Genomic DNA, 24395 nt, shown 5'->3' with positions numbered 1-24395 from the left:
TGTGTGCAGCTCCCTGTACATGCTGGAAAACCATCTTCTGATCATCGCTTGCAGCCAATGAGCACTGATCAGGGTGTTCTGGCATTGGGCAGTCCTCCTGTCACAACACAATCAGCGGGGAGATCGCTGTACTAACATCTTTGTGTTATTGTAGCAATCAGTCATTTTCTTTCATTCAGCCTGCTGGGTTCAATGAAAAAAAACAAAAAAACTTCTAGCTGTACCCAGCATTAGTTGTAAAGGATAATGTACTAGATGAGAGATTAGAGATAAAAGTGTTATTGGGGTAAGTAACTCAGAGAAAAGGATTAGAGACATTAAGCCGGCCATAGATGGTGAAAATCTCAGCTGGTTCAGCAGGGATTGGTCGAGATTCAAACCATGTATGGGCAGGCTGAATGCAGCCAAGTTGATCTATCGATCGACTTGGGTACAACCAGCCTGATTTTACATGCGATTTTAGCTAGCTGTTAGTAATCACTGTATTCTCCCAGGGGGAACACAATGGCTCTGCAGAAGGGATTCCCCCATCAGAGCTGACGGGGGAATATTCTTTCCTGCAACCAAAAACGCTCCGTCTAGGGTTGGATTTATTCTCACTGTAAATTATAGTCCTCTGAAATGTCCATAGAAGCAACTATTGTAACCTCAACTGTCACCTCATTGATTCCTTCTGAACTGGCCATTCCTTCAGTGAAAGGCTGTGTATAAATATAGGAATTTCAACATCATTCTCTCAGAAATGTATAAAGGTGATGCCAGAATATCTGTAGGAGATGATGGGTAAAAGAAGGTTTCAGTCAATTCCTCTCTTTTGAGGTTTTGTCCCTCCACTGAGGCCTGGAGCCGTCCTCAAGAGGCCATTCATATACTGAGTGTGTCAATGTGGGTGTACTGTATATATGACATTAGGCACACAACCCGTCTGCTGGGGCTCAGTACAGGGCAGGCATTAGGCTGAATTTACATCGGTGCATTTTGGGAATACACACAGAAGCGTGTATAAACATGTTCTGCGTGTTACTGGAATGAGTGCCATTAATTCTTAATGGCACTCCAAACATGGGCAGCAGATGCGTGTTTTCACTAGCAGCAGAACTCGTGACAAATGCACCACAAACATTCTAAATTGTGTGGTAACAAAACAAACAAAGCTCTACATCTGAAAAGGTGCAGGAACTCCTTCAGCAAGTTTGTCACTTGTAGAGCAGCCCATTCAAGTGAATATACTGCCCTATGCGTGTTGCATGAAAACATACAAAATACACGGAAAAAAGGCACACACACATGTACATTCAGGGAAAGCTCAGGAGATGCTGGGGGTGGACTGGGCCTTACGAATTCAATAGACCCCCAATGTCTCCATAATAAGTACTCTGCATCTGTGACATCTGCACTAGACTATCACATTGGGGTTTGTGTTAAATAATATTAAGGTAAATAAAGTCCCATTCACACTTGTGATTAGGTGCGGTTACATGCCGAAACCTCAGCGGTGATTAAAAGCTCTTTCACACGGACATCCCAATTGGCCGTTTTTCAGGCAGACCCGAACGGCACCTCCATTCTCCTCTATGGAACGGCGGGTGTAAAGGGACATGTGTCTATTTACACCCACCAACATCCAATCCGATATGCCAAAAATGGACGGATGAGATCCAATTCCCCTTCTGTCCGTCAGATGAAACCAGACAGGCGGTCCGTTTTCATCCGACCACCCATTGAGGAGAGCGAGCAGCTCCGTGTTTGTTATGCAGCAGTGGAGTGGGCACAGAGCTGTCATCTGCTCCTTTAGTGGGTATCAGTGGAGAGATCCCCCACTGAGCATGTGGATCCGCTAAACAGGTCTGTCCCGTGTGAAAGGACCCTAACTGGGGTAGGCATCACCTTGAAATCAAAGTAAGGCCCCTTTCACACGGGCGTTCCGAATGTCCGTTTTTCATTTGTCCATTTCCATGGACTAGCGGATGTAAACAGATGATCATATCTGTTTACATCCGTTAATGTCTGCATCTGTTAACATCCATTTTTTGGAATGGAAGAAAACCTTATTTTTCTTCTGTTAAAAAAAACAGAATGGACAAAAAAATGAATGTAAACCGATGAAAAACAGATGTAAACTGATGAAAAACAGATGTAAATGGGACAAAAAAAGGCTGTAAACAGATGAAAAAACATATGTAAACTGATGTGAACTGATCCGTTTTTTTCTTGGAAAAAATGTGACTGAACTGATGAAAAAAACGGAACGCCGTGTGAAAGGGGCCTAAGGCCCCGCAGCTAATCACTGCCACTTGAATGTAATTGCTCATTACCTGCAGTGATTGTCCCAGGATGCACACAGACCACATTCAGGACAGATCACTTCCATGCACACTAGCGGGTTTTTTTAAGCTCAGAAAATGCTGTAAAAAACGCTGGATGAAAAACGCTGGTAATAGCATTTTTTAGTAGCATTATAGTAGAGTTTAGGAGAATTCGTATTTTGTTAGCATTTTTACAGTACATGTAGAAATTAAAGAAAAAAGCTGTTAGTACCATTTTCGTAGCGTTTAGCATTTTTTTTGCTGGAAAAATGCTTCAAAAGACTCTACAAAAAATTTATTTTTCTTATCCTAGAAGCTGAAGCTCAAGAAACGCTAACAGCCTAAAGTAGTGTGCAAGGACACATAGGAGGACACTATTTAGGAGCAGAAATAAAAATGCTATTAACAGCTTCTAGCAGCTTAAAGAAATGCTAGTGTGCATGTTGCCTCAGGTAGTTACTCCATGCGTTTTATGCAATTAATTGCAAGTGGCCGTGATTACCTGCAGGAACTGTCAGCCTATCACTGATTTCCATGGGTCTGCCTTCTGCAGCTCATTGGTGGGAACCCTGCTGGGATTCCTGCATGTAGTCGCACATGACTCCATTAACAAGTATAAATGGGGCCTAAAGAAACAACACATATGGGCCCCTAGAATGGACGTGCAAAAGTAAATGTCAACTACATAGCACATCATAGATAGGAAGGGCAGAAGTAGAGGAATAAGACGGGGGCCATCATTTTGGTTTAACTCAAGACCCCGGTCACACTGGGTGCGACTTGGCATGCTATTTGCATTCCATTCGACTTGCAAATCACATGCCAAACCACACCCTATTGTCCGCAATTACAGCCGTCATAGTGGTGTGGTTCTGACTTGGTCGGAGCCGCACCGATTTCCAATGTAGTACATGCACTAGTTTTGGTGTGATTTGCATACAGATCTGTGTCAGATGTCTTGCAGATCGCACCTGAAATTGGCATGCCCCGACTTTGAAATCACGCAAATTAACTGTTAGTCGCACGATTTCAAAGTCAGGCTTGATGTGACCGGGGGGTAAAAGGCAAATGTAAAGCTGTTGTAGAGGCTCGAGGTTTTTTTTACCTTCATTCATTCTATGCATGAGGGTAAAAACCTTCTCTGTGCAGCATGTCCCCCCCCCCCCCCCAAATACTCACCTAAGCCCCCTCTCCATCCAGCGATGTGCACTGGAATCTCAGCTATCACAGGGCTGCCTCTCCTCATTAGTTGAGACAGCAGCGGGAGCCGGCCATTGGTTCCCACTGCTGTCAACTACAGCCAGTAAGCCAATGAGAAGAGAGAGGGGGGCAGGGCCGAGCCATGGCTCCATGTGTGAATGGACACACGGAGCAGCGGCTGGGGAGTTCGCATGCTCAGGTGCCCCTATAGCAAGCTGCTTGCTGTGAGAGCATCCGACAGGAAGGAGGGGCCAGGGCCGCCGGCGGGGGACCTGAGAAGAGGGGGATCTGGGCTGCTCTGTGCAAAACCACTACACACAGCAGGTAAGTATAGACATGTTTGTTATTATTGTTAAAAAAATGTAAACCTTTAGGAACACTCCGTGGCCTGTATTCCTGTATTTAGGCCTCATTCATAGTACTGATACTGAAGCACACACACTCCCACGGCCAGTACCATGATATCTGGCATTGCATGCTACTTGAGATGGGTGATGTGGTTCTGAATTGCACCCAATGCACCTTGCTGATAAAGGTGAGCTACACAGCAGCACAATGTGTGGTATGGCGCTCACATACGCTGTAGTGTGGTGTGCTGCCATGGAAGGTGCAGGTCTGATTCCTGGGCAGCTGAGGTGGTATCCCATGTATTCAATCTGAATTGGATACCTAATGCAGCACATATAAATGCACAAAAACATGCGTGCTTTACCACACCACAGCACTTCACGTTACCCTCACCTTAATGTGAATTTAAACCCAATGATTTATTATTTTTCCAAAACAGTTACATCCAAGGCCAGCCATGAATTGCTTGTACTCAACCAAACTACCAAGCCATCAAATGGCCGATGTCAGAACTGATCACATGTGCAGCACCATGGCAACTGCAGATCAAACAGAGGCCAAGATGGCAGCTTCCTTGGATGTAAAGATTAGGAGGATTCAGTTCTGCTTTAAATCAGTATTGTATTCCAGAGCAAAAATGTAATACATTGCAGCTTACCAATTCCTAGATATAGTGGCTGCATTAGTTTTTCAGAGCAGGTGATACAGCCAGTAAGTCTGTTGATTTTCAACCTCCTTTAACAGACCAAGCTGTACAGAAAAAGTGTCAGTTAGAGGGTTGAGACAAACCATTTACCACTGACAGGGGTGCTTACAATGATCAGCTTTTATTCATTTATGTAAAATTTGTATCGCAAAAGGAAGAAAAACTGTAGTTTTAACTGCTTATAAAGTGTTAACTGGAGTTCGGTTTTCATTTGTTAGTCAAGTCCATCTAATATTCCCCCCAGAATGGTAATGCTGTTGTCTGAGCATGGGTCTATCACCATCCACAGTGGGGACTCCTTAGGACAAGACATGTGTTACTAACTGGATCACCAGGTAAAAATAAAGAAAAAATAAAAAATAAATCCTCCTCTGCTCCACTGACAACGGATTTTCTGTACAGCTGAATATGGATGCTCACAGGGACTTCCTTGTGCCGTTGTCAGTGTCTGTACTAGCAGGACAGCACAGCCCCACCCTGGGCAGCGTCAACCTATCCGTCTCCATCTCTTTCCCATTCTGCCCCTCAGTGGTTACATCCTCCAACTGCAGAGAAGCAAACACATCACTTCTGGAAGCAATGCTCCTAGGTAAAAAGGTACAAAAACAAAGCTTAATCTGGCCATGGATGGTGCGATTTGTGGTTGCAGGAAAGAAAATCACTGGATTCCCTCATCATCACAGTCAGAGTTGATGAGGAAATGCCTCCCATGGAGCTATTGCTGCCGGCAATAATTGCATGAAAAATCCAACATGCTGGTTGTACCCAAGTTGATCGATCAATCAACTTGGGTACAATCAGACCACCCACAGATTGTTCGAATCTCGGCCTGTCCCTTTTAAACTGGGCAAGATTCGAAGTGTCCTGGCCGGCTTTAGTCAGACCAATTGATTTACAATCCTGAAATGATTGAGGGATTTGTTTAAACACAAACCTTTTATTCCACTTTCAGTCTCTGTTCACATCTCTGCTTTTTGCTTTTTTCTGTTTTGCAGTGTTTGCATTGGCTCAGCGGCCCATTTATTTGAATAAGCTGCTCTACCTGTTGACAATACAGGAAAAAGATCCTTCCACCTTCTCTGAAATCACAACCACACAGAAACCTCATGGTTCTATGTGTTCCTGTGCACAAGAAAATGCCCCACATTTTCCAATACGTGGGGGTGCCATTAAAGCCTAAGTTCACCCTTAGAGTCCAGCACAACCAAAAAACAATTGATCATGTTGAAAGCAATCAATCAATATAACAATAACATACAGCGCATGTAAGTGAATATAGTACATAAATAAAAAGATCCAAATCGATCCAAAAGTGATTGCTCCACAAAAAGTGTTAAATAACCCAAATGTTGTGCAATAAATACAATATAACACAGAAATAGTGTCCAGGTGTGTTACTTTGAACATCAAAAACCAAAAACAAATCGATCCAAAAAACAATCAACCTAAACAAACAAATTGAAAAACAATCTTTTGTACCATATTCTCTTATATGCACTGTATTGTATTGTTATGTCTATTGATTGCTTTCCACACAATTGATTTTTTTTGTAGCACTGCACTCTTTGTATATACATTTCCAGTTGTGGGAACACGTCAGTGAATTAGCAGTAACCTGTATTTTGTTTCCCTGGATTAGGGGTGGTGTGGGGTATTGCTTTATTTTTATCACCTTTGGAACATGTTACATGTTGTACCCGCTTTTAGGATGGAACTTGTAACATGTTCCATCATCTGCACCTTCTCCTCAGATCCCCCCTCCCTGTGATAGCAGGTGTGGGGAGAGGATCCCCCGTTCACTGTCACAGGGAGGGGAGATGGGGGAGAGGAGGCAGGAGCTGGAACATCTTACAAATAAAAAGGTTATTTAAATAACTTGTAAGCCACTACCTACATATAACAAGGTGCGTCAGCACACAAACACTTACTCAATGTGTATAAATAAAATTTCAAACAATAGTGCCGCGCTCCTAAAAAATTATATCGTATAATTAAACAATAATCTTTCAAAAAATATAAATTAGTGATAAAAGTCCTTTGTGATAACGTGAGACAAAATATATCCAAATAATAAGTGACCATTAAAATCCACTATTAATGAAAGTGATCAGTTCAAACGTGAAAAATTCAAAAGTGAACAAATCTCAATTCCCAGTGACTTCTTACTGTGATCTCAGTATGCACTCACCTCCTTTGATGCCTACTAAAAGGAAAAGCTCGCTTTGTTCACCTATTGGAACTTTGGATCATATATTGTGTTATAACAATAATGGTGAGTATCTCCCAATTGCTGCTGGATTGTGACTCTCCTCTCTTATTCACACCACCGCAGGAATCCCTCGCTTAATCTCCTCCCAAGAGTTTTTCCTCCGTATAAAAAAAGACATAGACATAGTGCCTTATCCTTACATATAAAAACCTTTAATGTGTGCCCATATGCACTCACATATATTAGAAATAGTAAGCATTTTGGTTAAAAACATCCACGATCTCTTACTGCCAGCGTATCTGCCGTTCAGCGCATGTGCCTGCCTTCCTTGGGTGCCAGGTGACGTCCTAGCCCCTCCCCTATGCGTTACGCTGCAGATGACGCAGCTTCATCGGGGGATATGATTGGACGTTCACTACACCCCTATTCCCTTATATAGTGGTTGTCGGCCATTTTCTCAAAGTACTCCTGGACGCGGCCATCTTTTTGGGGTCAATCATATCCCCCTGATGAAGCTGCGTCATCTGCAGCGTAACGCGTAGGGGAGGGGCTACGACGTCACCTGGCACCCAAGGAAGGCAGGCACATACGCTCAACGGCAGATACGCTGGCAGTAAGAGATCGTGGATGATTTTAACCAAAACGCTTACTATTTCTAGTATATGTGAGTGCATATGGGCACACATTAAAGGTTTTTATATGTAAGGATAAGGCACTATGTCTATGTCTTTTTTATACTGAGGAAAAACTCTTGGGAGGAGATTAAGCGAGGGATTCCTGCGGTGGTGTGAATAAGAGAGGAGAGTCACAATCCAGCAGCAATTGGGAGATACTCACCATTATTGTTATAACACAATATATGATCCAAAGTTCCAATAGGTGAACAAAAGCGAGCTTTGCCTTTTAGTAGGCATCAAAGGAGGTGAGCGCATACTGAGATCACAGTAAGAAGTCACTGGGAATTGAGATTTGTTCACTTTTGAATTTTTCACGTTTGAACTGATCACTTTCATTAATAGTGGATTTTAATGGTCACTTATTATTTGGATATATTTTGTCTCACGTTATCACAAAGGACTTTTATCACTAATTTATATTTTTTGAAAGATTATTGTTTAATTATATGATATAATATTTTAGGAGCGCGGCACTATTGTATGGAACATCTTACGTGATCCACCTGTAACGTGTTCCAAAGGTGAACTTAGCCGTTAATTGTTGTTTATTCAGAGATTGGTAAAAGTGATTAAAGTGGAAGTTCAGCCAATACCAAACGGATGCTAAACCTGCTCCCACCCCCATTCTAATCCTCATCTATCTAACCCTGTAAAGAAAAGATCGCTGTACTTACCTGATCTAAAGCTGCTCTGGGCTGGTCTCCAGCTGCGGCTTCTGTGTAGAGAGAGAAAGCCGACAACTGCTGGGAAGTGACTAGGAAATGGAGCCACCCATAGACTTACTATGGGGCATTCGTTGTCGGCTGCCACTGCTCTACACAACAGCCGCTGCTGACAGCTCAGCCTGGGACCAGACCGGAGCAGCTCCAGAATAGGGGAGTATAGAGCTCTCTTTACACGGTTACATAGATGAGGCTTAGAATGGGCTGGGAGCAGGTTTAGGCCTCGTTCACATTTCAGCTTTTTATAGCTTGTAACTTGAAGCTCAAAAACACTCGACAGCAAAAACCTATTGTTTACAAAAGCTCTTGTTCACACCTGAGCGTTTTGTCACTTGTAGCAAAATGCCTGTCACCAAAAAAAGTACATGTACTACTTTTCAGGTAGAATTGAGCGTTTCTCTCCTCATAGGCTTCAGCGCAAACGCATGAAAAGCACAACGTGAGCTTTTTTTTTGTGTTATTTTTTTTCAAGCGTTTTGTCGTGTGTCTTCTACTCAAACAGCAACTCTCCATCCCTGTAATTTGAAAAAAGCCTGACAAAAGCTGTAAAAACATGCAATTCTGCTCCAGAAAAATGCTACAAAACGCTAGAAACATGACGCTTAGGTGTGTATGTAGCCTTAGTGTTAGATTCAGGTTTTGGCTGAATTTCCACTATAAATGTCTCTACAGCACCCATGACACCTTTAAGGTCCCTTTCACACGGGTCCATTGAAAAGCTTAGTAATAATGCAGAACGTGTTTGGATGCGTTTTTGGTGCATTTTCAGGTTGCCTGACTCCCAACATTGCACCCTTGACACATGGACATATGACTCAAACAGCGCATCAAAAATGCAATCACAGTGCTTTTTGATGTATTTTCTATTGATTCAATAGAAGTGTATTTGGTGAGCTTTTTAGACAGGTCACCAAAGATGCAGCATACAAGACCTTTTAAAATGCTCCTCCCCCACAGTGCACTGGTGTGACGGATCCCATAGGATTTAAAATGAAATATTTTTACTGCATTTTTCTTGTGTTTTTAGTAGGGTAAAAGTGCAGCAAAGAGGCATCAATGTGAAAGGGTCCAAACTGAAAGTCCAGAGATTGCTGAAGAGAACAGAAACATCTCACAGCTGCTATTGCAGTCATCAGCGTGTTTTACCCCTTTGAGGCCAGGTTCAATGTGATCATGTGACAGAGATCACACGCATTTCCATGTCACATATGGGGCAGCCTATGGGATTGCAGACCCCCCCCAACCAGAATATTCCCCAAATAGGACCAATTAAAGAAAAGAAACCAATAAGCAAATTGTGGCGAGAAATGGGCGCGGCGCTTTATTGGTGTTACACAAACAATGTACATACAGCAATAACCGTTGATGAGATTAAACATGCAAAATATAATCAATCACCCTCTTCTGGCTCAGTGATTGGAACTCGAGCCATCACATACAACCTCCAACACTGTAAACATCCCCCGACTCCAGGGTGACAGCACCACACAAAGTGCGCTCGACAAAAGGGGGGTGAGGAGCTCTTCTGCTTGCAGGCTGGTCACTGATCCCAACAATCCCGGTGCCCTTTATATCCTGTCCGCCAATGTTCCAGAAACTTCCATGGCTCCCGATTGGATCCCTGAAATCCTTAACAAAATTTAAAGGGCCCACACTAAATTTTCCCCACTCATGACAAAACCACCCTTTTAAAACTTCAAACAAACCCATTGGAGAGGGGAGGGGAGGGGTGGGGAGCGGCTGCAATCCCATGAAAGTAGTCCCAGAGGTTTGTACCCACTTTTGGCCATTCATTTCAATAGACTGCCCTACATGTGAGAAATGCAAAAAAGAAGTATCTGACCCTCTTCCAAAATCATGCCGCACTGATACACATGGATTGTGTATGGCTGTGGCTCCATGTGTTTCGGCATATGTGAAAACGCACACAATAGCAGATATGTGGGATGCCATTAACAGTTAGTGACACCTCCATGCATCTGCAAGAGGGCGGTGTGTCTGCGTGTATCCAGAAAGCACAAGATTCTTCACTTTCCCGGAACTATTGTGAACCTAATCTACCTTCCATAATGATGATGATCATGTGCTTTACTACAGCAGTCAAAGGGTTAAAATGTACATAAATCTGTACTAAGAGAAGTCTGCTGGCTGCCATTGTTACCATTCTCCTGAAATTGCTGGTTGCCTGGCTGTCTTTGGCTCAGTATGTTAAATAATTAACCTGGAACAAGCATGCAGCAAGTAAAGTCAGAGTGAAGTCTGGAGTAGAGGAGATCAGCTATGGCGGCCTCCATATCTCTCAGTACAGGGTTCCTATAAGAAGTAGTTGTGTATATTTTATAGGTGAGGTGATAATTCTGATCAGATGATGGAGGAATTTATTAATCAAGCTGTGATCTTCTATAAATCTGTCTCATAGAATGTCTCATCTCTCCTGTGTTTGTCGGCCTTTCCCCCCCTGTATCCTGTCTGCAGGGTTTGTATTTGGTGTAATAAAGAAATAGAAATGTAAGAATTGTCTCACCTCCAGTCTGGTTGAATCGTCTCATCAATATCTGTACACCGTGCTTGAAAACAGCCTCAGTGTTCTGATTTATTTGTGTGTTCCTCTCCCAGTAGTCAGGTCCCAGTTTCTTCATCCATTCAGTCTTGGGAAGATACTGCCGAGTGTCGCTGTTATAATTTGCTATTTCCTTATCATCCACATATCCGACTATAGAGAACACAGGGAGCCCGGATCCCGGAGAGGAGACTGCAGTGGTATAATACCTCATAGAGTGACTGTCTGAAAGAGAGACATACAGACTGTTATATATACATCCTGTACACATCACACAGCATAATGTATATAATGGATACATACAAGTGTCATCCCTGACCCAGATCACTGCCGGAATAAGAAGATCAGATCATGTGTATTTAGGTCTCATGCACACGGGACGGTTTAAAAACGCTCCTCCTCTTGGCAGCAGCTTTTTGGTAGAAAAACCGCCTGACGCTTGTGAACGTGTCTAACACTTTTACTAATGTTTTGATGCGTTTACAGGCGTCAGGTGCTTGGGTGATAATTCACTTAATTGGCCACAATAATAATTTATTCTGTCCATTAAAATGAACAATTGTTCAAGGGATAAACCCGCCTAACATTAACACGCATTTAGACACGTCAAGTGTTTTTTCTACCAAAACGCTGCTGCTACTGGACGCACTGGCGGTGGGTTTTTTACATCTCCTAAAATCTCCTGCCACTAAAAGCTTCTAATAGGGGCGTTTGAAAGCTGTAAAAAAAAAAACTTGACTCCCCTAATAACGGCTTCAAAAACGCCCTGTGTGTCTGAGGCCTAAGTGTGAAGAGAGCAATGTACTGAGATAATCCCCTCCAATGTGATAACGATGATATTTTTTATTTATTTTTATTTATTTATTTCAGGTACTTATATAGCGCTGTCAATTTACTCAGCACTTTACATATATATTGTACATTCACATCAGTCCCTAACCCTCAAGGGGCGTACAATCTAAGGTCCCTAACTCACATCCATACATACACATACTAGGGACAATATAGACAGGAGCCAATTAACCTACCAGCATGTCTTTGGAGTGTGGGAGGAAACTGGAGTACCTGGAGGAAACCCACACAGGCCCAGGGAGAACATGCAAACTTCAGGCAGGTGGTGCCATGGCTGGGATTTGAACCGATGACCCTAGTACTGCCAGGTGGAAGTGCTAACCATTTAGCCACTGTGCTGCCCGTATGATATGAATTTACTATTATTAGTACAACAATCTCCCCTATGAACTGCAATCCCAATCTTGTATCACTGATCTACACTGACCATAATGTATGATGATATAGGGCAGCACAATGGCCAAATGGTTAGCACTTTCGCCTGACAGTACTAGGGTCATATCCCAGCCACAGCACCTCCTGCCTGGAGTTTGCATGCTCTCCCTGTGCCTGCATGGGTTTCCTCCAGGTACTTCGGTTTCCTCCCACACTCCAAAGACATGCTTGTAGGTGAATTGGATCCTGTCTAAATTGGCCCTAGTATGTGTATGTATGGATGTGAGTTAGGGACCTTAGATTGTACACCCCTTGAGGGTTAGGGACTGATGTGAATGTACAATATATATGTAAAGTGCTGCGTAAATTGACAGCGCTATATAAGTATCTGAAATAAATAAAAAAAAATAAAATGTAAGCAGGGATGAGCTCAGCCATGACTGGACACAAGTCTGGACCATCCCCCACCCTGTATCCGCACATATACAAGGGGGGTATAGCAATGGCTGACAGGCGTTCAGGAGGTGCTGTAACCTGATAATGCATTTTTTATACTTTTTTATTTGCTGAAGTGTGATTTTACATCGTGTGACATTCCTGCAACAGTGAACCAAGTGTTTGGCCTATAGTTATTGTGCGGCCCCATTGGTCTCAATGGGTGAGTTTGACAAGCAGTGCGACCCGTCAGACCCGGCAACCCAAGATAAAAATGGTGCAGCCATGAAGCAAAGCATCGCAGCCACAGCATCTGCACAGCCCTGTCAGGATGTAATATTAGCATCTGGGTGGTCGGGGGGCAGTAAAACTGTGGATCAGCTACCCATTTTTATTATCCCCCAGCTACTCATGTGAAAGAGCCCTTAGTGCTTGAACGTCTGTACTAAGATCCTCCTCTGTGCAGGAGAATACCCCCCAACCCCCCCCCCCCCCCCTACACACAGATCACTGAGCCAAATTCACACCTAAAAAGCCATTGAAATTGCAAAGCAACCGGAACAATTCACTGCTATGGCCGCTCTGCATTGTCGGCTGTGCTAGGGGGCAGTGTGGTACGTGATTCAGCGCATCACATGGCTCCCCTTTTTTGTTTTGTACCAGCTTTATTTAAAGTGTACAAAATGCGTTGTGCTGCCTGACATTGCAGTGTGAATGGGACACAGAGGAAGCAATCGTTTCCTGTCACTGTATAGAGTATGAATTGGCCCTTATACAATCTCGGATTTATTACAACATCCTCTAACAATCATTGTATGTACATGACGCAGCTTTATTATATAATATTACATGAATACATTTTGAATACAAAAAGTTTTTCTTTGTTTCTATTATAACATTTTGCAAACAAGTAAATTGTCTCCTTCACTGATGTGCACTGATGAGGCTGCACTGGTAGACAGCACTGATGGGCTGCACTGATGAGGCTGCACTGGTAGACAGCACTGATGAGGTTGCACTGGTAGACGGCACTGATGAGGCTGCACTGGTAGACAGCACTGATGGGCTGCACTGATGAGGCTGCACTGGTAGACAGCACTGATGAGGCTGCACTGGTAGACAGCACTGATGAGGCGGCGCTGGTGGGAATTGATGAGGCACTGCTGATGCTGCAAAGCACTGATGGACACTGATTGGAGGCACAGATGGGCACTTTTGGGGCTGCACTGATAGTCAGGACACTGATAATGTGTGATAAAGAGGATGCTGTCCTCTGTGACACTTGCCGGTTATCGGCAGTGCTTTCCTCATGCTATGACAGTGTGAGGAAGGTGCTGCCGATAACCAGCAACTGTGTTTATTTGTGATCAGCTGTGTCATTGGACACAGCTGATCATGTGGTAAAAGGATGCTCTGATTGGCCTTTTACCGTGTCATGTGATCAGCTGTGTCATAGACAGCGGCGTGTGCGTGCCACTGGGGGGCGGCACATTCTGCGAAGATGTCATATGACGCCCTCTAAGAACTGCAGGACCGCGCTGTAGCCGTCATTTGGTCATAGCGAGCTTGTAAGGTGGTTAAAAATAGATTCTACTTAACCAATAATGTAGAGACCACACTTTCACAACACACAAAAAAACTAAAGTAAACCTTTAACCCCTCGCAAATCGGGCACTTCCTGCCCAGGCCAATTTTCAACTTTCAGCACTGTTGCGCTTTGAATGACAATTGCACGGTCATGCAACATTGTACTCACTTTTTTGAGACAGATAGAGCTTTTTTTGGTGGTATTTAATCAACTCTGGGTTTTTTATTTTTTGCTAAACAAACCAAAAAATACTGAAAATTTAAAAAAAAAAAAGTTTTTTTCTTAGTTTCTGTTAGAACATTTTGTAAATAAGTGATTTTTCTCCTTCACTGATGTGCGCTAATGAGGCTGCACAGATGGGCACTGATAGGCAGTACTGATGAGGAGGCACTGATGGGCATTGACAGGCATCACTGATGGGAACTGAAAGGAATATCATATATGGCACTGTTAGGTGGCACTGATAGGCAGCTCTGACTGGCACTGATAGGCGGCATTGACAGGTGGCACTGACTGGCACTGATATTTGGCACTAAAAGGCAGCTCAGATGGGCACTGGTAGGCACTGATATGTGGCACTGATGGGCCCTGACAAGTGGCATTGATGGGACACTGACAGGTGGCACTGAAGGGGCTACACTGATCATCAGGGCACACTGATCATCAGCGCGCTGATGATCAGTGTACGTGTACCCTCTGAGTAATGCTGATTACCGGCTCTCTTCTCCTCACGAGATGTCAGCGTGACGATAACCGGCATTTCCTTATTTACATGCTGTCACAGAGTGCCGTGCTCCCCCCACATCCCTGTGCCTGCTGTCCCCCTCCATTATCACCTCACCCCTCACCGAGTCCTCTCATCCTGCCACAGCCTTTGAAGACAGACGGTGCAGGATATGAGAAAGTGGCCCCTGTGGCGAGGATCACATCTCTCCCGGCAATATCGCCAGAAGAACTGTGACCCCCGCCAGGAGACCCCGGTGCAGTGCTGCCGGCCGGTCTCCGCGCACCCCCCCCCCCCCCGCTGACCCGCCCGCCAGAGAAAAAGGCCGCATTCTCGAGAACACAGCCCGAGTCAAGGGGGCGTGCCTCGTTGCGTGGCAATGTGGCGCTGTGCCGAACGTTGCCAGGGCAACTGGGAAGTGTCCTGCTCGGGCCTTAAGAAGGCCGGAGCAGGACTCTCCGGGTGTCTTCTTCCTGCTGCTGTCCCCGAAGCTGCTGGGAGGTCTGAGCTGAGGACAGACCCCCTCAGCTAAACCCGCTGAACACTCTGCCTAATACTCGGGGTTCAGGAATAGTACCCGCTGCCACTCTAATACTTTGGGCCAGGAATATTACCCGCTGCTATTCTGCTTAGTACTTTGGGCCAGGACTATTACTTGCTGCTACTCTGCCTAATACTCTGGGGCCAGAAATACCTGCTGAGGGCCCAACGATACTGTGCCTAATACCCTGGGTCAGGATTTCCCGCTGCAACTCTGCCTAATACTGTGGGGCCAGGATTACCCGTTGCTGCTGTGTGCCAGAAATACCCACTGTGTGAATTATCTGCTGTGTACTGAGGAGTGTCACTGTCTGCTGCCGGCCGCTGTGAGCCAGAAAGAGCCCCTGCTAGAACTGTAAGTGGCCTTACCCGTTTCCCCTGTCTGGACTGTCCGTGAACTTTCCCCCGTTACTTTTCCCTGCCTGGACTGTCTGTGAGCCCCTCCATCACCCTGCCTGGATTACAATTTACCAGAGACTCCAATTTTGCCCTACCTGGGGCCGGATTACAGTTATTTTGGCCCCTTCCCTGCTCCTCCCCCACTCTGGGTACTTGGACGCTACCCTCAGACCCAAATTGAATGATTGTCATAATTCAATAAAGCTTTGTGTGTTTATCATCTGCTCTGTGTGTTTGTCCTGCCTACGCTCTCGTCACATACTGGTTGGCAGCGGTGGGATCAGAACACTAAGGGAGATGACAGACAATGATAGTCAGCTGACGCTGGACCTGGGCCGGCCCAGCGAGTACAGAAACTGGACTGTGATAAGTTTGCAGGAGAAGGCCCGGATGTTGGCCCTCACCTGGAGGGGCTTATCTAAGGAAGAACTGATCACGGCCATTGAGGAGGCCGACCCCCGAGAGGCTGAACAAGGGGAGAGCAATCAACTAAGGCCGGCCTCCCCCGCATACAATGACCAAAGACCCAGGAGCCCCTGGATTACTCGGTATGAGGAGGAAATGGCCATCCTAGGGCCTGGGGCCACGTTAGATGACAGGAGGGAGGCTATCCAGAGGGCCCATAAGAGAGAGAACCAGGGGGGCCACTGAGACCAGAACCCTGGGGCCTGACCTTCCCAGGATCACTCGCAAAGATTTCAAGCCCTTTAATGAATCTGCCGGGGATGTGGAGGGGTTCTTCCAAGGCTTTGAACACTTGTGTCAACTCCTGGAAGTGCCTCAGACAGATTGGCTACGGCACCTCATTGGACCGCTGGAAGGGGGTGCAGCCGCAGCATACCGTACGCTAGATGCCCAAGAGAATAGAGATTACGCACGGGTCAAACAGACCGTGCTAGAGCACTACGCGGTAATCCCAGAAACTCACCGAGTCCGTTTCCGGCACCTCCCTTGTCACGCCGACCCATCCTAGAAGATGTACGCGCACAAAATGTTGCAGTCCTGCCGGCGGTGGCTAGAAGGGGAACAGGCCCGCCCCGCGGAAGAAATTATCCAGGCCTTCTTGAAAGAACAATTTTATGCTCAATGCCCTGCCGAGGTGCGCAGGTGGGTGAGGGAACGCAATCCTGCCACCCTCGAGAAGGCCGCTGCCCTGGCTAACGAGGTTCTCACCATCAAACCCCACTGGAAAAAACGAACTGCTGAGCCGCCAAAGGCCCAACCACCCGTCCGGCCACCCCTCAGTCCCGCCACCGCACCCCCCCGGGGAGTCCTCCTGCCCGCTACAGCAAACCCCGCAGTGCCTCTCTACCGCCCCAGACCTGTGGGGCCACCCCTGGACCATCGGTGCTACGGATGCAACCAACTGGGGCACATCCAGGCCAACTGCCCCAACCCCAGAGGCCGTCGATTCAACTACCTTGAGCTAAACCCAGTAGAAGAGCCACTGCCCCCACCACCCAGCGAATGGGTGACCACCCCAGAGGCCGTCAGTCGCTGGGAGGTCTACAGTGTCCACCCCCCAGTCGCTTCCTACTCTGAGCAGAGGCAGCGCCACCTGCAGGCGGTTCGGATTGATGGGCAAACCACCACCGGCTTCAGGGATACCGGGGCCTTCCTCACCATAGCGGATTCCCATGTGATAAGGCTCTGGCCATACAACCCGGCCCTGGATTCTCAATGGAGCTGGCGGGAGGGGCCAGACAGCATATTCCCTGGGCGTCCTTATGCCTTGGTTATGGATTCAGGGAGAAGCGTTGCCAGATTGGCATCATGGGCGGCCTCCCAGCAGATGTCCTACTCGGGAACGATCTAGGCGAGCTGCAGTGCCAATATGTTGGGGCTGTGACCAGGAGCCAAGCAGGTCGAGATCTTCCCATGGACGAGACCACCATGGAACCCCCCCCTCCATGGACCTGGTGAGTGCCCCCAACTCTGACCTAGACACCACCCTGACCTGGGACCGGGAGACTTTTAAAAGGGAGCTACGCAGACCCCACCCTGAGGTGTGTGTGTGAGCGGGAGGTGCAGAGGTGTGTGTGAGCGGGAGGTGCAGAGGTGTGTGCAGGAGGTGCAGAGGTATATGTGAGCGGGGGGTGCAGAGGTGTGTGTGAGCGGGAGGTGCAGAGGTGTGAGCGGGAGGTGCAGAGGTGTGTGTGAGCGGGAGGTGCAGAGGTGTGTTGTGTGTGAGCGGGGGGGGTACAGAAGTGTGTGCAGAAGGTGCAGAGGTGTGTGTGAGTGGGGGGATGCAGAGGTGTGTGCAGGAGGTGCGTGTGAGCGGGAGGTGCAGAAGTGTGTGCAGGAGGTGCAGAGGTATATGTGAGCGGGGGGTGCAGAGATGTGTGTGAGCAGGGGGTGCAGAGGTGTGAGCGGGAGGTGCAGAGGTGTGTGTGTGAGCGGCGGGTGCAGAAGTGTGTGTGAGCGGGGGGTGCAGAGGTGTGTGTGAGCGGGAGGTGCAGAGGTGTGTGCAGGAGGTGCAGAGGTATATGTGAGCGGGGGGTGCAGAGGTGTGTGTGAGCAGGGGGTGCAGAGGTGTGAGCGGGAGGTGGAGAGGTGTGAGCGGGAGGTGGAGAGGTGTGAGCGGGAGGTGCAGAGGTGTGAGCGGGAGGTGCAGAGGTGTGTGTGAGCGGGAGGTGCAGAGGTGTGTGTGAGCGGGAGGTGCAGAGGTATGTGTGAGCGAGGGGTGCAGAGGTGTGAGCGGGGGGTGCAGAGGTGTGAGCGGGGGGTGCAGAGGTGTGTGTGAGCGGGAGGTGCATAGGTGTGAGCGGGAGGTGCATAGGTGTGTGCAGGAGGTGCAGAGGTATGTGTGAGCGGGAGGTGCAGAGGTGTGTGTGAGCGGGGGGTGCAGAGGTGTGTGTGAGCGGGAGGTGCAGAGGTGTGTGTGAGCGGGCGGGGGGTGCAGAGGTGTGTGTGAGCGGGGGGTGCAGAGGTGTGTGTGTGAGCGGGGGGTGCAGAGGTGTGTGTGAGCAGGGGGTGCAGAGGTGTGTGTGAGCGGGGGGTGCAGAGGTGTGTGTGTGAGCGGGGGGTGCAGAGGTATGTGTGAGCGGGGGGTGCAGAGGTGTGTGTGAGCGGGGGGTGCAGAGGTGTGTGTGTGAGCGGGGGGTGCAGAGGTATGTGTGAGCGGGGGGTGCAGAGGTGTGTGTGAGCAGGGGGTGCAGAGGTGTGTGTGAGCGGGGGGTGCAGAGGTGTGTGTGTGAGCGGGGGGTGCAGAGGTATGTGTGAGCGGGGGGTGCAGAGGTGTGTGTGAGCGGGAGGTGCAGAGGTGTGTGTGAGCGGGGGGTGCAGAGGTGTGTGTGAGCGCGGGGTGCAGAGGTGTGTGAGCGGGGGATGCAGAGGTGTGTGTGTGAGCGCGGGGTGCAGAGGTGTGTGAGCGGGGGGTGCAGAGGTGTGTGTGTGAGCGCGGGGTGCAGAGGTGTGTGCAAGAGGTGCAGAGGTGTGTGTGTGAGCGGGAAGGTGCAGAGGTGTGTGTGAGCGGGGGGGGTGCAGAGGTGTGTGTGTGAGCGGGCGGGGGGTGCAGAGGTCTGTGGGAGCGGGGGGTGCAGAGGTGTGTGCAGGAGGTGCAGAGGTGTGTGTGTGAGCGGGAAGGTGCAGAGGTGTGTGTGAGCGGGGGGGGGGGGGGTGCAGAGGTGTGTGTGTGAGCGGGCGGGGGGTGCAGAGGTGTGTGTGAGCGGGCGGGGGGTGCAGAGGTGTGTGCAGGAGGTGCAGAGGTATGTGTGAGCAGGGGGTGCAGAGGTATGTGTGAGCGGGGGGTGCAGAGGTGTGTGTGAGCGGGGGGTGCAGAGGTGTGTGTGAGCGGGGGGTGCAGAGGTGTGTGTGAGCGGGAGGTGCAGAGGTGTGTGTGAGCGGGGGGTGCAGAGGTGTGTGTGAGCGGGGGGTGCAGAGGTGTGTGTGAGCGGGGGGTGCAGAGGTGTGTGTGAGCGGGGGGTGCAGAGGTGTGTGCAGGAGGTGCAGAGGAATGTGTGAGCGGGGGGTGCAGAGGTGTGTGTGAGCGGGGGGTGCAGAGGTGTGTGCAGGAGGTGCAGAGGAATGTGTGAGCGGGGGGTGCAGAGGTATGTGTGAGCGGGGGGTGCAGAGGTGTGTGTGAGCGGGGGGTGCAGAGGTGTGTGTGAGTGGGGGGTGCAGAGGTGTGTGCAGGAGGTGCTGAGGTGTGTGTGAGCGGGAGGTGCAGAGGTGTGTGTGAGCGGGGGGTGCAGAGGTGTGTGTGGGTGAGTGGGGGGTGCAGAGGTGTGTGTGAGCGGGGGGTGCAGAGGTATGTGTGAGCGGGGGTACAGAGCTGTGTGTAAGTGGGGGGTGCAGAGGTGTGTGTGAGCGGGGGTGCAGAGGTGTGTGTAAGTGGGGGGTGCAGAGGTGTGTGTGAGCGGGGGGTGCAGAGGTGTGTGTGAGCGGGGATTGTATTTTTTAAATTCAAATTCATTTACATTCATGACTTTAAATAAAAAGTTGAATATAATACAATTATATTTAAAAAAATTATTTTATTAAAAACTGTCCATTTCAGTTTCGGTTTTCGGCTAAGCGCATCCTGAATTTTCAGTTTCAGTGCACCCCTAATATTTTTCCTTTAATTGCAGCAATTTTCAAACCAAACCATTAGGGCTCATTCACATGGGTGCTTCGTCATGTACAGCGTGCAAAGACATTTTTTTACTCTTTTCCACCAATGAGCTGCATGCAGGCAGTCCATAGAAAGTAAATAACAATCAGCAGTTTGGACTCAGCCACCCTTTGACAGGTATGTAGAGATGGGTGCAAAGACTGTGCATCCAGGTCCTATGTGAATGAATAGGTGTATATTGTACCGCTACTCATTCACTAAAAAAAAGTGTCAAAAAGTAAATAAAAATGCACACAGTTTTTGACAAGTCATTTATTGGAAAAGAAAATGTTTCAGGGTGTACAGTTGTGCTCAAAAGTCTGCATACCCTGGCAGAAATTGTGAAATGTTGGCATTGATATTCAAAATCTGACTGATCATGCCAAAAAATGCTCTTTTATTGAAGATGATGATCATATGAAGCCATTTATTATCACACAGTTGTTTGGCTCCTTTTTAAAACATAATGATAACAGAAATCACCCAAATGGCCCGGATCAGAAGTCTCCGCCCCCTGGAATGTTTGGCCTTGGTACAGACACACAGGGTGACACACACAGGGGTTAAAATGCCAATTAGAGGTTAATGTCCCACATCTCTGGCTTTTTAAATTGAAAGTAGTGTCAGTGTATAAATTGCAAGTAGTGTCAGTGTAGTGTTAGCTCTTACATGGAAGCACTGACTAGGCTAGATACTGAGCCATGGGGATCAGAAAAGAACTGTCAAAAGTCCTGCGTAACAAGGTAATGGAACTTTATAAAGATGGAAAAGGACATAAAACGATGGATCTTCACCGGGTTTTAATTGTTTTTTTTAATACAGGACTTGTCATAAACAGTGTGTGTGCTTTTATTTACTTTTCACAATTTTTTTTTTTGGTGAATAAGTAGGGGTACAATATACCCCATACTCATTCACATACAGGGGCTAGGATCTGGGTGCCCCCTTGTTAAAGGGGGATTTCAGATTTCAATAAGATACCCCCCTCTACTCCCACAATCACTGGTCCAGGGTTATGGGGAAGAGGCCCTTGTACTCATCAACATGGGGACAAGGTGCTTTGGGAGGGTGGAGCCCCCTACCCTAAAGCACCCCCCCATGTTGAAGGCATGTTGTCTGGTATTATAGAGGGACCCCATGCCATTTTTTTTTACTTTGGTGTGGGGTTCCCCTTAAAATTCATGCAAGACATGAAGGGCTTGCTATGCATTGGGGGATGACCCCCCCCCCTTCCACACACACACTAACACGTGCATACAATTTTTTTCTCAATTTTTTATTGCCGGCAATTGTTTAGTTCACATTCAGCCAATGACTCGTCTGTTGGTAAGAATGCCGGTGGCGGCGTTTCCTTAACACTAATGCCACTAAATGTAGCTGAACACACTGCGCTAAACTCTGCTAAAAGCCGGCAAAACATGCTGAAATATTAGTGGTTTTTATCCAGCATTTTTTTTAGCAGTTTTTAGCTTCAAATGTGCATGAAGCCTAATATGGGATTGAAAAATTGGAATCAAAACCAAATAAATCCCTGCAATGGGTGTTACCAACCTGTCGCAGTGCAGTGGACATACAAATGCCCAGCAGTGTGAAAGATCCATCAATACATCTACAACAAGCGTCATAGTAGGAATGATGAGTAAGAAAAAGGAAACAAATCATTCTATTTATAATACTAGAAATTCTGACTACAACCCAATTGGAATTAGAAATCTATGTGAATGCAGAACTCAGAGGAAACTTTCTTCAGTTTAGACAGTAGAGAAGGGTTAGCACCTCTGTCAGGTTGTATTGTTGGCTGGAACTTCATAGGAAGATTTCCCCTCACTTCCTGTTCCAATGACACAACTGGAAGCATAGAAATTGTGCAAATGGAGGACAAAGACAGAAGTCAAACCTGACAAAGGTTCCACCCTTCTCTGCACCCCCAAAAAGTGTTTTAGTCGGAGTAATACTTTATTAAAACCCACAAGAGGTGATTAGATCACAAAACAACCCCAGAACCCAAACCATATGTCAGAGACGTTTCTGGTGGGAGGATTTACTGACAACAAATGAAGACTAAAGTTCAGTATCAGGCGGAATATTTTCTTCAGTTTTTGATGGGAAAGGTTAGATATTCTGTCATGTTTAACCCCTTGTCTACCAAGGTATATTTATAAATGATTCGGTATTTAAGGGGTTAAAATAAGTTCCCGGCCGCTGCAGCTGTCAGTTTAATGTTGATTTTTCAGTCGGCAATCAGCTTTCAAGTCAAGATGATCCGGCAGCTTCACAACCACACAATCACTTTTAAATCGCCAGCTGCACTGGATGTGACTTGGTATGTGATTTGCATGCCATGCGACTTGCACATCGCATGCCAATCCGCACCCTATTTCTGCAATTACAGCGGTCATATCGGTGAGGTTCCACTTAGTTGTACTCACACCGATTTCTAAAGTAGTATTTGCGCTACTTTTGGTGATTTACATAGATATCTTGCAAATCGCACCTGAAATCAGCGGGTCCCTCGACTTTGAAATCGTGCGACTTCATTGTAAGTCGCATGATTTCAAAGTCAGGCTTGATGGGACCGAGGGGGGGGTGTAAAGGACTCTGCAGGCGCTGTCACTCCCCATCACCCCATAAACACACAACTATTTTATTTTACCAAAATCTCTGCTAAGTGTTTGCTCCAAATGTCACTACAGTGTATTCTTCCCTGAAATTATGACTTTGATTGTAACTGCAGCCATTTTATTCTACAGGGTCTCTGCTTTCAGAAAATATACAATAATTTGGGGGTTTTAGTAATTTTCTAGCAATAAATGCTGATATTAACGTGTGATAAAGAATTGTTCCGGTAGAGAAGTAGTTAAACCTTGTCTGTGTCCCCATGTCCTCTTCCTGCTCTGTGTGACACCCATCATCTGGACAGGAAGTGAGGGGGAATCTCTCATGGCAGGACAGACACCAATACAATGCAGACAGAGGTCCGAACACTTCCCCAATCTATCCGAAACTGAAAACGTTTTCCTAGAGTTGGGTTTAGGGAAGATCTAAAGCTGAATGTTTGTTATTGTGGATAAAGTAGGGGAGGGAACAACCTCTGTATTCTGCCATCTGGGTCTCATTAGGGGGATTTTCCTTCACTTCCTGTCCTATAGACTCAACAGGAAGTGAGAAGAAATCCCCTCCTAGTTGTCACAGAAACAAATGTCCCCATTCTTCCTGTTGTGGTGACAACACATCATGTTGGTTGTGTCCTCACTATTCCTCCTGTGATTTGGTGATCAGCACACATGGGGGGGGGGTGAGTCTCCCTAACGGGGACACAGACAGCAATACAATCCATCCAGAGGATCTGACCCCTCACCACTCCATCCAAATCTGAAATACAAGTCCCCCCCAGTTATATGTCCATGTGACAGAGGAGAATGAACACAGCGCCCCCTCCAGGATCACATCTAGAACAGGAAATAGGTGTGAGCAGTGAGAAGGTGAAATGTATTGTCAGCGGATACACTGTGATGTCTGGTGAGCCCTGACCTCTCCGCCCATCCCCCGCTCCGTACACACGATCCAGGAGCAGCCTTCAGAGCCTGGAGAGCCGTATTGTCATCTTCACACAGACAGGACATGGCTGTCACTTCCACAATACTTCTACCTTTATCACTACACATTGATTTCTACCATTCTATACAACACTTGGAGGAAATCCCCCCCACTGACAACATGGCATCTATATTGTCCTCTACTTACCACACTGCACCCCTGACACCCCCACAATCATCAGGATGAGGGGGGTCACCATCTTCATCCTCCCCGCTGTCATCTATAGAGACCCCAAAACACCTCACCGACCACTTCCCCCAGCTCAGGGACAGTCTGTGTACAGGAGGGCGGAGCTCTGTGCTGATTGGAGGAGGCTTCCTCTCTACCCAATAGGAAAATCAGAAGATGGAGGGTCAGCAGTTACCGGGCAGAGTGACAGTGAGAAGGTTGGAGAGGAAAAGCCACAAAGTGAAAGTGAAATCTGGAGACATCCAACCAATAGGATTCCAGGAGTCCAAAGATTGTGAATGTGCAAATCCCCCCAATCATCTCCTGATACCGGGCATGGGAGGGATCCACAGGAAACCCCGGAGACCAATCACAGGAGGGACCTATACTTATTG

General features: G+C 47.3%; 1 protein-coding gene across 2 annotated transcripts in view; it reads right to left on the bottom strand.

Annotated features, from left to right (window-relative positions):
* Positions 1 to 24118, bottom strand: part of LOC149437507 (class I histocompatibility antigen, F10 alpha chain-like) — an 85294-nt gene extending 61176 nt beyond the window's left edge. For both annotated transcript variants that reach the window (XM_089660846.1, XM_089660848.1), the window contains exons 1-2: positions 23980 to 24118; positions 10693 to 10953 (exon numbers count right to left, since the gene is read on the bottom strand). In XM_089660846.1, coding sequence (XP_089516972.1) covers positions 10693 to 10953; positions 23980 to 24052 — 334 coding nt within the window. In that variant the 5' untranslated portion in view covers positions 24053 to 24118. The remainder of the gene's footprint in view (positions 1 to 10692; positions 10954 to 23979) is intronic.
* Positions 24119 to 24395: the final 277 nt, after the last annotated feature.

Source organism: Staurois parvus, unplaced genomic scaffold (genome assembly GCF_062004578.1).
Source record: "Staurois parvus isolate SC_StPar_1 unplaced genomic scaffold, SC_StPar_1.0 ptg001284l, whole genome shotgun sequence".
In the NCBI taxonomy this organism is placed as follows: domain Eukaryota; kingdom Metazoa; phylum Chordata; class Amphibia; order Anura; family Ranidae; genus Staurois; species Staurois parvus.
Note: the sequence above shows the minus strand (reverse complement) of the source record. Positions and strands in the feature narration are given on the sequence as shown.